Source organism: Echiichthys vipera, assembly GCF_963691815.1.
Source record: "Echiichthys vipera genome assembly, chromosome: 18".
NCBI lineage: Eukaryota > Metazoa > Chordata > Actinopteri > Perciformes > Trachinidae > Echiichthys > Echiichthys vipera.
Window position 1 is genome coordinate 14791247 of NC_139843.1, and position 13740 is coordinate 14804986.

At 42.9% G+C, this 13740-nt stretch overlaps 1 protein-coding gene across 3 annotated transcripts in view; it reads left to right on the forward strand.

The window, feature by feature from the left end:
• The window catches only part of rhbdl1 (rhomboid, veinlet-like 1), a gene marked incomplete at its 5' end in the record, with an annotated part of 36108 nt that overhangs the window by 3171 nt on the left and 19197 nt on the right, over positions 1–13740 (forward strand). For 2 of the 3 annotated variants that reach the window (XM_083933216.1, XM_083933215.1), the window contains 2 exons: positions 4279–4437; positions 13038–13262. In XM_083933216.1, the coding sequence (XP_083789342.1) occupies positions 4279–4437; positions 13038–13262 (384 nt within the window). The remainder of the gene's footprint in view (positions 1–4278; positions 4438–13037; positions 13263–13740) is intronic. The other variant, XM_083933217.1, reaches the window with a different exon arrangement.

The following is a 13740-nucleotide window of genomic DNA, read 5'->3' on the forward strand; positions in this document are numbered from 1 at the left end:
TGTTCAAGCTTAGCAGTCTTGTTCACAGAGAAGTAGTATTGGCTCTGGGCCACAGGGTTAGTCAGTGAGAACCATACCAGTTCTGGTGTTGCATTCCCGCCTCATGGACGTTGTAATCACCATATTTCAACATATCTTTTACTTTTGACATTATAATGTCTTGCATTGTAAAAAAAAAAGTTAGTTCTACAGCTTATATATTTTTCCAGTTGGTTAAACTTTTGCACTGTTGATTTGCCTAATTGTTTACATAAATAACATACCAAATAATTTAAATTAAATATATCCATGGGGCAAGTCTTAAATCAGTTGGGCCCCTTCACAGTTCAAAGTGAATCCTTATTTTGGGGCAATTTATACTCTTGATTAATTGTTTGGTCTATATGGTATAAGAAAGTAGTGAAACACGGCCATCACAGTTTCCTGGAGCTCTAGTTGACATCTTCAGATTGCTTGTTTTGTCCAATAACTCCAAAATCCCCAAAAATTCAAATTACGATCATAGAAGAAAAAAAGAAGCTTTGGCAGATCTCTCTTGAAAAATGACTTAAATGATTAACTTCTCATCAAAACAGTTAATTTTCTGTTAGTCAACTAATCATTGAATCAACTCTAACAAGTTTACCTTCACCAGAGAAAATGCCTGATAAAGGTTTGCCATCTTGAGTTGGTTGACAGTTATTGTGAATGCATGCGAAATGTAATCATGGGAATCTTTACCATCTGTACTTTATGCCTCATCTGATGTGATCCCAGTATTAGCTACAACTCTGCTTGTGCTACACTAAGAGGGCCTTGTCATTGGCTGTGTGTGTGTGTGTGTCTGTGTGTCATTCTTCTGCAGGTAGGAAGATAGAGCCGGCTGTGGTTCAGCCCACTGGCTATGCGTCTATCATAGCTGGGTTTTGTGGTTTGCTCCCGGCTGGAGGGTTCACTCTTGAGCCCCTGTGGAACAGACTGATAAGTCAGTCGTGGGCTGGGGTCAGCCGTAGTCGCTGTGGTGGAGGTAATAGAGGTCCCGGGGGTTAACACTGAGATCATTCCACTGCAGTCAGCATTCCATTCCTCTTTGCCCTTCTCCTCACTCTCCTCGGTCTCGTGTATACATTTTCATCCCATGTCTTGTCCATCTCCTCCCACTCGCTCTTGAGACATGCTAAGTTCGGTCTCTCTCTCTCCTCTCTCTCTCTCTCTCTCTCTCTCTCTCTCTCTCTCTCTCTCTCTCTCTCTCTCTCTCTCTCTCTCTCTCTCTCTCTCTCTCTCTCTCTCTCTCTCTCTCTCTCGCTATGCGTTAACACCTCCACCTTCCATCCATAATCTTCTGCCACGCCTCTCTTCACATGTAAACCTTGATTTCGTCTTATTACCACCTCATTCTTGTCTCTTTGTCTCTTCCATCAATCCATCTGTATTCTATTTTTCCTTCTGCTCTGTACCCTTCCCTCCTTTCATCGTCCCTTTTGTGTCTTTTCTTTCCCTCTCGAAAGCCAATATGTCGGGGTTGGGGGTGTGGCGGGTGCGAGCAAGGGATGACACACAGGCGACTGGTAACCATGGCAATGCATGCAGCTTGTCGAAGTGTCGCCCTCACCAGTGTTGGATCGCTTCAATAACTGCTTCCCTCTCAGTGCCTTTTCCCTCCTTCTTCCGACGCTCTCTTCTCCTGGTCTCCCACGTCACCAGCCAACTCATTCATCTTGGTGTACCTCATCTAGCTAATTGATAACCCTAATTGGCTACAAGAACCAATCCTCCACCCCCTTGTATCCTCAGCAGACAGTCTCCCTTGTGTGACGTTCTTCCTGAATAAGGTCAGACTGCAAAGGGAATAGTATCTGTGCAGTGTGACAGCTCGGCGTCAACACTTGGTTTGCGTAAATGTACACAACCATATAGAGTGTGCCGCTGTGTCTGCGCTGCTGCTGCTCCTGTATGCGTGGTGATGGGCTGACATATGGAAGCTGACAGTAATCAGACATCCCCAGTGTGGCTCTCTGTTCCCCCCCGTCAGCCTGGGCTGAGCCAGGAGCACATTAGAATCTGATCTATCTCCTCTCTGTGGCAAGTGGATGCAGAGCGCTGGAGTGTGTCACAGCCCTGTTATAGGAAAGAGAAGGAGAGCCAGACTGCTGTAAGGCAGACGCACACGGTAACAGACAGTGGCGAGGCGTTTTTTTTATTCTCTCTGCGTCTTTGTTTCAATTCTGGCTGTCTCTCTTCTTCCCCTCGCTCTTTTTATACCTTCTCTTCCTCCTACTGTTCTTTTTAACGTCATCATTTTTTTATTTCTTTGATTTCATCAACCGACAACTCACCCACACCCCTCTTTTCTCATTTTCCACCTCTACCCTCGTCTGCTGTCTTTTTTGTGCTTTCCCCCCACATCATCTTGGCGCCCAACACATGATTAATGCTGGCCATATCTGCACCATTTTGCCCAGCGAGCTGCAAGGGAAGAACAGGGATGTGTTTTAACAAATGTCCATGAAACGTACAGTTAAGCAGATTAACTAAAAATAGACCTGGGCCCATTTTCTTACCCGTCATGGTTTTATTTTGTTTATGTTTTTGCTTTTATGTGCGTCGCAGACGGCCTTGACACTGCTGGCTGTCAGGAGCTGAATGTTGAGATTTTACAGTAGATCCGTGAGGGACAATAACCAAGAGGGACATAGTTAAGTCTTGTATGGATTTTGTCCCTTATGTATAAACAGACTTCACTTAAACAGTGTACATAACATAAAGATTATAACCAGTAAATCCCCTAGAGTCAACAACACATTCTTACTTTTTAAAAGCCCTTTTTTCTGGTTTGCTTTTTTGTCATGCTGGCGTACAGAGAGTATTATTTAAAAAGCATGACTAACAGAATAGCTTCACTCCATCAATGAGAAGAGTGAAAACGCTCATTCCCTGTCAAGCATCATCCAACTAGCTCTTTAGTTCCTGCCTCCAGTGTGTCTCCCAGGTGAATAAATACATACGGTTTCAGAGAAGTGGAAAAAAAGCTCATTAAATGAAAAAGGGAAACAGTGTAGGGGGAAGCACAGCACATACAGTAAACATGTTCAGAAAGAGACAGACGCACTTACACCAATGGATTCTAGATTCTAGCTCCTGAGTTGAGCAGGAGAGCTTTAAGCATTGAGCCTCCTGCAGTAGGGAATGACACGGAGCAGCACGGTTTAGTGCCGCTCGCCTCATGCAGAGGAAAGCCAGGTTGAGACTAACGTGTTCTAGACAGGATTCGTCCCGTGGACTCATGACACGGGCAACGATGATCCAGCACGACTGATTCCACACTGACGCAACATCTGAAAGCTCACTCCTCCCTGGGGCAAAGGGAAGGCTGTTGGTTTGCTATCTGAAAACCTAATGAGGCTGTGTTAGCATTAAGGAAACAGTAAAATGAGAAGCGGTAAGGGCTCTTCCCGTGTGGTCTCTTTGTACTTCTCCAGTTCGCCCTCGGGCCCATTTTCACAAACACAATCAGATGTACTAAGGAGAGTTGGCATGAGAAATTAACGCTCCGTTGCAGAGCGATTGAATGCATTTAAGAGGAGGTGAGAGAAGAAAATCCAACTAGTAATGAAGCCGCCCAAAAAAACACATTACACAAACAGAACGCAGATACACACCCTCTACTTTACAAGCCGTTTTTAAGCGGGTGCTATTTTAGACTACACTCAGGCATTTTTATGACACTCTCCCACTTACGAGAAGTAGTACTGGCATACAGACATCAGCGGTAATAACCCATGGGGCTGCGGGTCTCAGTGAGTGAGTAGTGATTAAAAGGAAACACACTGCTGCAACTGCGACCAAGGTCGGACTCGCAGAGAAGAATCCACTCAGAAACAAAGACTGAGAAATGTGCAGGTCACTGTCTATCAGAATCTCATGCCCGCATGTCTTCTCTTGCTGCTCCCAACAACAACAGCAGACCTGCTCCTTTGATGAGGCTCAATGGGGCCTCCTCTTTAGGCAGGTTTAATTCTTTCAAAGGCATCAAAGAGGCAACGCAGCTTCATTAATACTGGTGTCACTGTCTTAGCTTATGGCTTCAGCACTGTAGCTCTGGTTTGTCTTTGTGAGTATCTATTGTGTCTGTGTGTATGTCTGTGCTGTCTATGTACTGATGCATTATCCCCTCAGGGAAAACTGACATCTCTGCAGCGCTGCTTATTATTAACTGAAACTGCATCTTCAATACGTGTGTCATCAGCAGTGCAGTTCTTTTACCCCATTGGTCTGAAAGCGGGCTGTTGTTTTTTCCAGCTGGACCCAGACAACACCGGTTTCATCGCAGTGGAGAACTTCACCAGTTTAGTGGAGCACCATGAGCTGCAGCTGGACCCGTCCAAACTGGACATGCTGTTAGCCCTGGTCCAGAGCAATGAAGAAGGACAGGTGTGCTACCAAGAGCTCATCGAGCTGGTGAGTAGGAAACCCGAACTCAGACACAGATTGTAATGAGGCATTTCATGTCCCGCAGCACAGACATAAATTTCCACACACGCACCCACATTTCTGTCGGATTTCAGGAAGGTTACAGGATTGATTCAGACAGAGTCCAGCAAGCTCTGCAGTGGCGAAAATTGACTCGAGCATTCAGGTCGTTGTCCTGCACAAGGAGGATCAATCTTTCCAGATAATGTGTCTGTAAATCCAGGCACTTAACCTCAAAAGCAGTGAACAGCAAGTACTAGAAAACACCCACACTAAGCTGACAAGTTTTATTTATCATAACTGATATTCGAACCCCATTCATATATTAAATAGCTTAACAGCAACATGACTGATACTCTGCAAGTGTATGTTTTATTTACTGATGTGAGAACAATCTGCCTGCTATTATATTTACTTGATTACAGTTTTTGCCTCTTCTTTTCCTTCATAACGCCACCTCTTCACCTATTTGTGTTAACAATGGTTTATTAAAACATCAGGCAGAGCTGTATATGTGAAAGGCTGATCCATGTACGCAGATGAGCACCTGCCTTCTGCTCCCTGCACTGCACGGGTGTAAGCAGCGCCGAGATTAATTCAATGCTAATCCTGGCATATTTTTCATTTGACTTTTCATTTACCCCTCTCTGGCTTTCTCTCTCTATCTGCCTTTTTTTTCTTATCTCTTTCTCTGCCCCTTGTGTTTCGCAACCCATCGGCTTGTAATGAAGGCCACATGAGGCCATTCAATTTGGAGGAGGTCCCATTTCTGAAGTCTGTGCCACTCCAAAAGAATCAGTGTTCAGGTGCTGCTCCCACAGTGCAGCCTCTCTTGGAAGTGTACAGCTATCTTCCTGGGAAGTGTTGTTGTTGTTTTCCATCCATCTCAAAGTGCATTCTCATCTTCACTCCTTCCTCAAGTCGATGTAATATTACCCCCCTTCTTTTTTTGAACCTACCTCCTTGAACCCTCAGATCTCATTTCCATAATTTCCTTCTCTTTCATTCTAAACTTTTGAGCATATGTTAGGCTCCCTCCCTCCCTCGCCTTCGAAAGCATCAGGGAGACACTTTTAAAATTGCCCATCAGCCAAATGCAAATTGCCTTCGATTAGCCCGGCATAGGTAGTAGGGGGGAAGTAATCTGAAGTAATTTGAGAATGCCCAGCATTCGACCACACAGCTATCGACCGGCACGTCTGATTTTAAAGATTTGTCTGATGTGCACACGAGCCATACCCACACGTTCTGTGTATGCATACGATTTGCATATATACAAACGCTTTCAAGCATTTTCATTATTAATTAATGCAGCCACCCACTTCCTCTCAGTCTGTCTCACTACTCCCCTCTTATACTCCCTTCTCCCTAATATACACACACTGTCTCAAACGCAGACAGACTCTCATTCATACACATGAGCACTGCCAGTACAGATTTGCTGACTAATTTAGAGGTTATTGACGGGAATCCGGCCTCCTGTTGCGCAGCACGAGATGCATGAACTCCGCAGGTTCTCTGGCAAGAGCTCCAGGCTGCTGCTCGCAAAGTGCCGCATGCAGCATGACATTTACAACCAGGTCATCAACAAATACCCCGAGCCTTCTTTCTCTCTGCTGCTCTCTGACCTGTATCATTTTTACCTAAGTCTCTCTCGAGCCTGAATTCCCTGCTTTTTGTCCGACTCTGCCCTTCCCCTCTCTCTCTCTCTCACTCTCTCTCTCTCTCTCTGTCTCTCTCTCTCTCTCTCCTAGGTCTATCTATCTATCTCTATTGACATCTGTGTGTCTCAGGTTGATTTATAAGTAGCGCTTCACAGTGTGACAGATGACAGTCATGTTTTGATTTGGAAGTTCAGTGGTACCATTATATCATGCGGTCTCTGTATTGATTTGTGGTCTGGCCTTGATGGAAGGTTGAGCATTCCTACGCTATTAAAATGGACATGGCTAGAGAGAGAGAGAGAGAGAGAGAGAGAGAGTGTGTGTGTGTGTGTGTGTGTGTGTGTGTGTGTGTGTGTGTGTGTGTGTGTGTGTGTGTGTGTGTGTGTGTGTGTGTGTGTGTGTGTGTGTGTGTGTGTGTGTGTGTGTGTGTGTGTGTGTGTGTGTGTGTGTGTGTGTGTGTGTGTGTGTGTGTGTGTGTGTGTGTGTGTGTGTGTGTGTGTGTGTGTGTGTGTCCATTCTATTCCTTTTCAATGCTTTCAGCCCACAAGCTTCTGCAATTTATCTCAGTTGTTTCTTGTGTGTTCAACATTTTTCCGAGTTGTTCTACATTCACTCAGTGCAGCTGTGAATCCACGCTGCTTCTCTCGACCTCAGTGGGTGTAAATGTGTTTGAATCGGTCCGTTGGGCAATGACTTCTCTGTTGTGCGTGTGCGCGTGTAAGTACAAGACGTTCATGTTCAACCCATCTTTCATGCAGGGCAATCTTAGCCAGACAACCCCATCAGTTCAGCCAGAGGGGTGAATAAGTAACACTCTGCTAAAACCTCTCTTGGGGAACTAAACACTCTATCTCTCTCTCTCTCTCACACATACACACACATGCGCGCACACACACACACACACACACACACACACACACACACACACACACACACACACACACACACACACACACACACACACACACACACACACACACACATACACATACACAGACACACAGACTAACACACGCTTCCTCATACATATGCACTCACAAAGACTATAGGTCTGACTACTAATCCACATCACCCCAAAAAATTCCCAAGAAGCCAGACCACAGGCACAAATTTACAGTGAGAGCTTTAAGCATGATTACACACAGATTTCATCAATGCAGAGACTGAGAAACACCAGAGGTGGCAAAGTTCACACATGGTGGGGATGATTCTGCGGTAGATGATCATCTGCTAATGAACTGAGGGTAAACCTGAAGTTGGATGTATTCCTACAGTATGTGTGTAGCTGCACGTATCGATTTCTTTAAAGAGAGTCCTCCGATGCTATCACATACAAGCCGTGTAACTGAAGAAGTGTATCATTATTTTCCTTCAGGGGGTAATTTGACTAATATTCGAAGGAAACCAAAATGTCTGCCGTGGTTAATTACACGGGCAGAGAGGTATTTTAGAGATTATGGCTCTTTGTTCAGGTTGGAGCGTTTGGAGACACTTACATTTTCTGTTCATTCAGTATAGTTATAGTTAGATCAAGTAACATGTTTTTTTTTTGTTAAAATTAAAGTATTTACTTTGAAGTCCTTTATTGTAAACAGTGAGATTTAGTGACAGTGAGAAGTCTTTTTTTTTTTTTTTTAAAGCAGGTCAAGGCTCTATATAAATACTGTGACAGTACGTTCTAGTAGAAACCCAAAATGCAAGTATGAACCTGAAAAATGAGCATGTGTCCCCTTTAACCAAAAGTGTTTTGTCACATTTGAAGCAGTATTGTAAGAGAGGGCACTTCCAGAGAGCAGAAAGGAACTTCAGTTACAGTACCAGGCAAGAGGTACTCTGTAGCTTATATACAGTATTTTCAAGTCATTTGAAGTCACATTGAGTGCCCACAGTGCATCTGTCTCCAGGGACACAGATGCTACCCATCAGCATCACATCCCAAACCAGACTCCAGTCAAGGTTTTCTATTTCAGACGGATTGCTGGCTAAAAATGATGCACTTTGCTTAAGTGTCCTGGAGTGAAGGTTTGTTGTTTTTCTTCCCTCCAAGTTTTAGCACAGCAATTATTAAACCATGAAGGCTGCAAACTGCTGCAGGGGTGAAAAAGGTGGACTCTCATTTTAAAAGGATTTGGGTAAGAAAGAGTATGTGGGTCAGGGTGAAATCCGCGAGGCTGATATCCGCAGTGATTTAGATTCTGCTGTGAGTGCGCAAGAGAAGAGAGGGCGTTTTTTTTTTTGGTTTTCTGAATGACTCACAAATTAGATAGTAAGCTGGCATAGTGACACAGTCTGGTGGTGGTAAATCAATATGTAAGCTTGGTTAATTGCAGCCGCCTTCTAATATTCTAGTTTCGATAAAGGATTTATCGTGTGTGTCAACAAATGTGACTGAAAGATGGCTGTCACTGTGAACGGAACAAATTCAGAATAATTTATGGATTTTTTTTGTATTTGCAGTACAGACACCTGAATGGTATTTAAACCACTTTATTGTTATTACTAATTAGTATTGAGCTGTGAGGTATTGACCATGTGGTGTGGCTAATTAATCCATCAAGGACAATTGACTAAAGCTGAGAGCAGCATGTACAGTAGGCAACATGCAGCTACCAAGAGGAGGAGGACAGACTCTTGCTGTTTGACACACACACACACACACACACACACACACACACACACACACACACAAACACACACACTGCTGTCAGTTTGGCCCATTCAACCGTCCCTAAAGGGGAATACTATCTTTATCTTTGTGCTCTTTGCCTCAGCATCAATTATTCCTTGGCAGACATTGCCTCGTCAGGAAACTTCCACCATTAACGGTTCACAAGTCAGAGGTTTTTCCCCCTCCACTGTTTTATTTGATGACGTGATTTTCAGAGCACCTCTGCTCTCTGTCACTCCTCTCAGTGCGTGGCTGTTATCTCATGATTCGGCTGTTCATGTGTGCCTTATTTTCATGTTCGCCGTCTCACGTCCTGTCGTCACTTCAAAAAAGGCTTCTAATGCTCACTTTAGAGGCGGCTGTCCCGTGTGTCAGAGTGATAGCTGCGCCTAGCCGTGTCTCCTGGGAATACAGTTTCACGGGGGCGGTATGAATGCAGAAGAGGACAAGTTGGAGAGAGGCGGCAGGTGTTGTCACGGAGCCAAACAAAGAAACAGAGACTTTATTTGGAGAAGAAAGAAGCCAACATAGGAGGAAAACACAATTCTATTTACATCCCTTTACCTCTCTCAAGTTCACCTATTTTCTTCATATAAACACACTTCTCTCTGCTCATTGTGAATTTAAACAAAGATATTTAGAATGAGAAAGGAGACGTCTCACCTTCACTGTCCATTGGTGGCATGCAGAATCTGAGAACAGAGCTCACCCAGGCAGGCATCTCATCTTGCCTTCTTAATTTCCCCCCTCTCCGCCCTTCTGCTTTCACTCCCTGCCTCCAGTATAGTATAATTGCATTTTCCAGACCGGATTTCCATACTAAATATGCATCCCTCTATTTGTGGGAGAGCCAGCAGCCCAGCTCGACATCGTTCTGGTTATCACTATGCAACAGGCCCCCTCTCACACCCTCACAGTAGTGTACAACCGCCAGTGTCATAATTACCCACAGTAATGGTAGTTACCACTTCTTGCTCTGCTGACTTCCAAAAGGGATTAGCACTTTTCCACTGTTTCTCCTGGGTGATTTCTTAAAAAAGGAAGAAAAAAAGTCCATTTGAGTCCATTTGTTGAGCAATCTGTTAATGATTTCTTTATTTGCTCATGTATTTGCAGTCTTTGTCCTCTAGTATATTTAGCTCATTAGCTTTTATAGATACTGACCCACAATTTATTTCACTCTGCCCCCTGCTGTAGCTACATATATTGAGTCGACAAGCTGCAGGACCTGGCTAATGAATTGAGAATGGTGTGCTTTAATGGCAGGTTGTACTTCCTACGGGCCCCCCCTGGAGGTTTCATTACACTTCATATGAAGCTGCCACAGTGTCTCAGGTTACTATTATTAGAAGCCTATACCAAAGGTCTGCTGTTGCAGATACTGTTTAGAGTAGCAGCTGCACTCTTTCTCCTCCTTTATTGATTTTCCTGGAAACACATTTTCATAAAGAGTCACATCATATTTAGGGAAGGGAATTCTCATTATAGATTTTATTGATGCAATGCCATTTTAGATTTTGCTTATCGGTACGATCCTTTATTGATTTGTATTTTGGTTCCTGATAAAGTTGGCCTGTACAAGTTTTCAGCATCTAAAACTGATGAGTCTGAACACAGCATGGAGCTAATGTTATTATTACAGGCTATTTACCCTTGGTAACAGACGCGCTGCTCAGTTTGGCGTGCGTAATTATCATTTTACAGACACTGCAAGCTGCACTTTTGTCATTTGTCTTTGTGAAATGAAGCAATTCTTTGGACCGTTTCCTGCTCTCCACCATGCCTCTTTCCTGTTGCAAGTTTCCAGCAGCGTATGAGTTTGATGTCATTGTTTTGCAATGATTGTGAGGAAAACATGCCAGCATTGATTAAAGTATTTGTTAAGTTCAGTGGCATCCAATTCCGATTCCGGTTTGTAACCGGTTCTCACCTGGAACCGGTTCTTGATTGCCATTCCTAACATTATTAGCTATAACGGAGACTCCAGCCACTGAGTATTAACTAAATCTTACCTGTGAAGCACGTGCACTTCTTTTCTCTAAGGTGATGCAGACATTTACTGTAATGGATCCCTGCTGCAGGCAGCTGGTCAGACAGTATTTCCAGTTGCAACCCTGGCAAAAAAGAACTCTCTGTGCTGTTATCCAGACAGTTCTCTGCCTCGGCTGTCAAAATAGTGGCATTAAGATAGTTTTCACCCTAAGCCTCTATTAAAGAACTTCTCAAGAGTTGGCCTCGCTGGCCTGCAGGCTGCTGTTGAGCTCCTGCTCGCTAAACAGACCTGGAGTCTGTGATAACATGAGACACACAAACACACTCACACTTTCTGTCTTTCTCTCTGCAATAGTTCTTCTTAACAAAGATTTGCCTTTCAAGGGCAAAATCACTTAAACAGCCCATTCATTATGATGTCTGAGTTATAATCAACCATGCCGCTTACATTCTGTCTAAATCAAAAAACATCCATATATTATACCATGCCGCTTACATTCTGTCTAAATCAAAAAACATCCATATATTATTTACATTGTTTTTTATCTGCCATGAATATTCAACTGCAGTTCTGTCATCTCTCTGTGATCCCTAGTTTATACACGTAACATGGCTTTGATATTAATATTTTAACCTAGTTTATACATGTAACATGGCTTTGATATTAATAATTTAAACGCTGCTCAGATATATGAGAAACATTTTATTTCTAATGGCAGTTGAATAAAATTCACACATTGCAGATTTATTAAGCACTATGTATTGTTTTTATGTCCTACATTCTGCACTGATTATTGTCAACTCAAGATTTTTACTGTAATGAATTTGAAAGCAGTCGACTGACGTATAGACAGTATTTGTACCAAACATCTGCATAATGATTTCAGTACTGGCATCGATCTTTTATCTCTGTGCTGATGAACCATTTTGTGTGAATGAAACTGTTCTCAGCCATTTTAGCTACTTTTTGTTCCGAATAAGTGCTTTCCATTACTCAAAACATTCAAAAGCAAATAACGGGTAATTTGAAACATGCAGCAATGTACAAGAAGTGCAAAAGACTATTTAGCATGAATAGTAAAATAGAAACTTCATTGTTCATTGAAGCCTCTGAACAATGTCAACAACAGAAAAAGCTCTATAAAAAAAGAGTATTATGTTTTTCCCCTGACTATTTGATTATAAATGTAGAACTTACATAAGTCATCATGTCATTTTGGCTGATTAGTCCCACTGATGAGCATTCCTCAGTTTATATGAAAAGACGATGTCCTTCTTTACTGATGTTTGATCCACTTAGCGTGAAGAAATTAGATTTAAATTGAAAGATTCAGCAGCAGGTGCTGATGAGATCTGTTCATCCTGGTAAGGTGTCCTCCTCCAGCTGCTGACAGTAATGCTCATAAACAACTTAAGACATTTTTATTGCCAAAAAGACATGAAGTCATCAAGTTGCAAAAACAAACAAAGGGAATGAGCTTTCTGCTGATTCCTTAAAGTCACAATAAACTCGACAGCTGAAAAAATGTTTCTAATCTATTCTTAAAGATTTCAGTGCACTTATTTGCTCTCTTGCTGGGAGATAGATGGCAAGTTTAATTAAACGCTAGTATGTTACATATAAGGCTACAGACCGGAAAACAATCCGACTCTTTCCAAAGGGAACAAAGCCTCCCACCAACACCTCAAAAGCTCACTAATTATCTCATTTTATCTTGTTTGGTAATCTGTACATGAATCATATCATTAAAATGTGATTTTATGGTTATTATATGCCAATTACAACAATTGTCACAATTTCTTGGCCTATCAGTAATTGCCTGCCAACCTCAACCACAACCTGACAGTAATGTCAAGACTTCAGGAAGTTAAATGAGATTTAACATGTTAGTGACTGAGCTTTAGAGGTGGTGGTAGGGAGGTTAATTACACATGTACTATACTATATATAGGTAGAAAGTACTGCTACAGGACTGTTGCAGAGCTCAGATGTGGAAGTTCCAAAAAGGCTGACCAATCAGAGCAAACAAGGCTTTTTTGGGACAGCTGCTAAAAAGTGTTTCAGGTGAATACAGATATATTTAGACAGATAAAATCAGAAAAAGTAATGTGAACCTGAAAATGAGCATGAGGAGCATCAGTGTAATTTGGAATACAATGTTCTTCATTCCTCTGAGTTTCTTTAAAAACCTAGCACTTGCCCACATGATATTGCACTGAACTCTTTAGAATAATACATGAATGATTTTTCACCTTTTTCTCAGATGAGCAGTAAGCGCTCCAGCAGTTTCCGACGCGCCATTGCCAATGGCCGCCGAACGCTGCAAAGGGAGATCCTGTTGGACGAGACGGGGCTGGGTCTGTACAAACGTTTTGTCCGCTACGTGGCCTACGAGATCCTGCCCTGCGAGACGGACCGACGCTGGTACTTCCACCAGAACCGCCTGTGTCCCCCACCCGTCTTCATCGCCATCGTCACCATCGTACAGGTGAGATTCAGGAAGTGGCATCATCGTCCGACACTGAACTGAATATAGACCCTTCTACTGATGCAGCCCATATTTTACTTGAGTGTGTGGCACTAACCCACAACCCTGACTTTAGACTCTTCTGTTGGCACAGTCGTTTGCTTCAGACCCACAGAAAAGATTTTCTGCCTTTGACCACACGCCTTTACTGTGAGCTCTATATGAGCTTTTAACCCATTTGGGACTCACGGGCTTAGTGGTTGCATTTAATGCCATTCCTCCAAGCTGAAACCCCCAGTCAGCCTATATGCAGGGATATATATTTTTTTAAATATTTTTTTCAGACACTGATTTTGGAACTTAGAAACCAGGTCAGTAAACACCCTGGCCACCACAGTGGCTTTAAATGACCTATTATGTTCATCTGGACAAAAAAGAGAACCGCTAACACAGAAGCCCTCACGGACCACAGTTAAAATGTTGAGGATTAAGTGGCGAA